General features: G+C 41.4%; 1 protein-coding gene across 1 annotated transcript; it reads right to left on the minus strand.

Annotated features, from left to right (window-relative positions):
- Window positions 1-1,031: 1,031 nt before the first annotated feature.
- On the minus strand, window positions 1,032-1,991 carry LOC102840075 (olfactory receptor 11L1-like). The gene has a single exon (XM_006877520.1). The coding sequence runs from the start codon at window positions 1,989-1,991 to the stop codon at window positions 1,032-1,034; it is 960 nt and encodes a 319-aa protein (XP_006877582.1).
- Between the last annotated feature and the right edge of the window lie 475 nt (window positions 1,992-2,466).

Consider the following 2,466-nt stretch of genomic DNA (forward strand, 5'->3'; position numbering starts at 1 on the left):
TTTATGGGAGCAGAAAAGCTCATCTTTCTCCCATGGAATGGCTAGTAGTTTTGAACTTCTGACCTTGAGGTTAACAGCCCAACTTGGAATCACTATGCTACCAGAGCTCCTTCCACTTAAGAAGAGTGCTTAATAAACATTTATGGAGTAAATGAAGTCTTGATACACAAAGTGGTGAGGTTTTATTAGCCAATCCACCACAAGGAGGTGCACTATTTCATTTAACAGATTAATTTTTCCCCATATCTCTTTAGAATAAGCACTGGACTGCTAGCTGGAACATGAGCAGTTCAAATCTACCAGATGCTCCTTGGAAACCTTGTAGAGAGTACATATGAGTACAAACAGATTGGACAGCACTGGACAACAACAACAACAACATAGTTATTATTAATATATGAATTATGTAAACATTATACCAAGGCAATATATGGGGCTATTATTATCTGTTTTCTAATTATGAATGATTTATGTTGCTTAATTTTTACATTTCTGTGGTATTGCACTGCATCATCATTAAACACAATTGTTGTTGTTAAGTGCAGTTGTGTCTGTTTCAGTTAACAGTGACCCCGTATAGGGTTTCTGAGGAATGGCTGTTGAGCTTGAACCACTGACGTCGCGGTTCAAACTGACTTTGCATTCCAGAGCATTAACCCACAGCGCCACACCAGGACTCCTTAAATACATTAAGTATAGAATAACTGGAGTCCTGGTATGGTGCTGTGGGTTAATGAGCCAGACTGCAAAGCTATTTGAACCGCAAGGAGGGCAGTTCAAGCTCACCAGCTGCTCCTGGGAACGCCTATACAGCATCTCTATGGGTCGGAATCTACTCGACGGCACGGCACTTGGCAACAACAACAACAACAGCATCGAATAACTGTTTGAGAGGCTTTCAACCCCAAACTTAAAGTTCACAGAGATGTTGTTCATTTCTTATATTAGCATTTTTATAACATATTGGCAATACTTACAATTTATAAATGAATTTTGAAAATCCATTCTCAATTGCTCATTTTAGTTGAAATCTAAAAATCTTGCGTGTTTCGGGCCCAGAACCATCTCTTTCGTGCTAGAGTTTTAGTGAAAGCTTTCTTCACATCTTTGTTTCTCAGTGTGTAGATAAAAGGATTTACCAATGGAGTGACCACACAGTAGAATACCGACACAACTTTACCGATAGTAAAATTGTACTTGGCTGGAGGTCGGACATAGGCAAAGATGATGGTGCCATAATAGATGGTGACCACTGTGAGGTGGGAGGCGCAGGTAGAAAAAGCTTTCTTCTGAGCCTCTCTGGAAGACAGCCTGATTATTGTGAGCACAATATTGCCATAGGATGACATAGTGAGAAGGAAAGAACTTAGAATAACGATGGAACTACATGTGTATCCCAAGGCCTCTGCCAAGAATGTATCTGAGCAGGAGAGTTTGTAAATGGGATCTGAGTCACAGAAGAAATGGTTGATCTTCTGTGGGCCACAAAAGTTTAAGTAAGAGATCAGTGTGACAGGTAGGAGTGGGGCAATGAAACCCCCAATCCAAGACCCAGCTGAAAATCTTAGACAAATCTGAAGACTCATGAGGAGGGAGTACCGTAGAGGGTTGCAGATAGCCAGGTACCTATCATAGGCCATCACTGCCAGCAGGATGCACTCAGTAGCACCCATGGAGAAGAAGAAGTAGTACTGAATTATACAGCCAGAAACAGAGATTGTCACAACCTGTGAGAGGCAGGTGGCCAGCAGTTTAGGCACTGTAACTGTGGTATACCAAATTTCCAAGAAGGACAAGTTTCCTAAGAAAATGTACATGGGTGTCTGGAGTGTGGAATCCATCAGAACAATGAAGATGATGATTGTGTTTCCCACAAGAGAGAGCAAGTACACAATGAGAAACATCACAAATAATGTAAGTCGAAGCTGGAGAACACCAGAGAATCCAAGGAAGATGAATTCGTCTACTGTTGTTTGGTTTCTCTCATCCATAGTTCATCTTTTCTGATCTAGAATGAATCAACAAGCCCAAGTAGAGGAAGATGAGCAGGAACAAGATTTGTATCTTTTCCATCTACTAGTGATAGGAGCTCTGGTAGCGTAGTGGTTATGAATCGGGCTGCGAACCTTAAGGTCAGCGGTTTGAAACTACCAGCTGCTCTGTGGGAGAAAGATGAGGCTTTCTACTCCCGTAAGGTTTTACACCCTCGGAAACCCTGTACAGGGTCGCTATGGGTCGGAACCGACTCTGTGGCACTCAACAACAACAACAGTGATAATTAAAAAATGGACACAAAATTTGTTGAGTCAATCCCTTCCCAAAGCAACTCTATGCATGTCAGAAAAAAATGCTCCATGGAATTTTGAAGGACTGATGTTTTTTGAAACTAGATAGCCAGACTTTTCTTCTGTAGCACCTCTAGAAAGATTCAAACAATAGATCTTTCAACACGTGCCAACTGCTCAA

This window comes from Chrysochloris asiatica, unplaced genomic scaffold (assembly GCF_000296735.1).
Source record: "Chrysochloris asiatica unplaced genomic scaffold, ChrAsi1.0 scaffold00520, whole genome shotgun sequence".
Taxonomy (NCBI): domain Eukaryota; kingdom Metazoa; phylum Chordata; class Mammalia; order Afrosoricida; family Chrysochloridae; genus Chrysochloris; species Chrysochloris asiatica.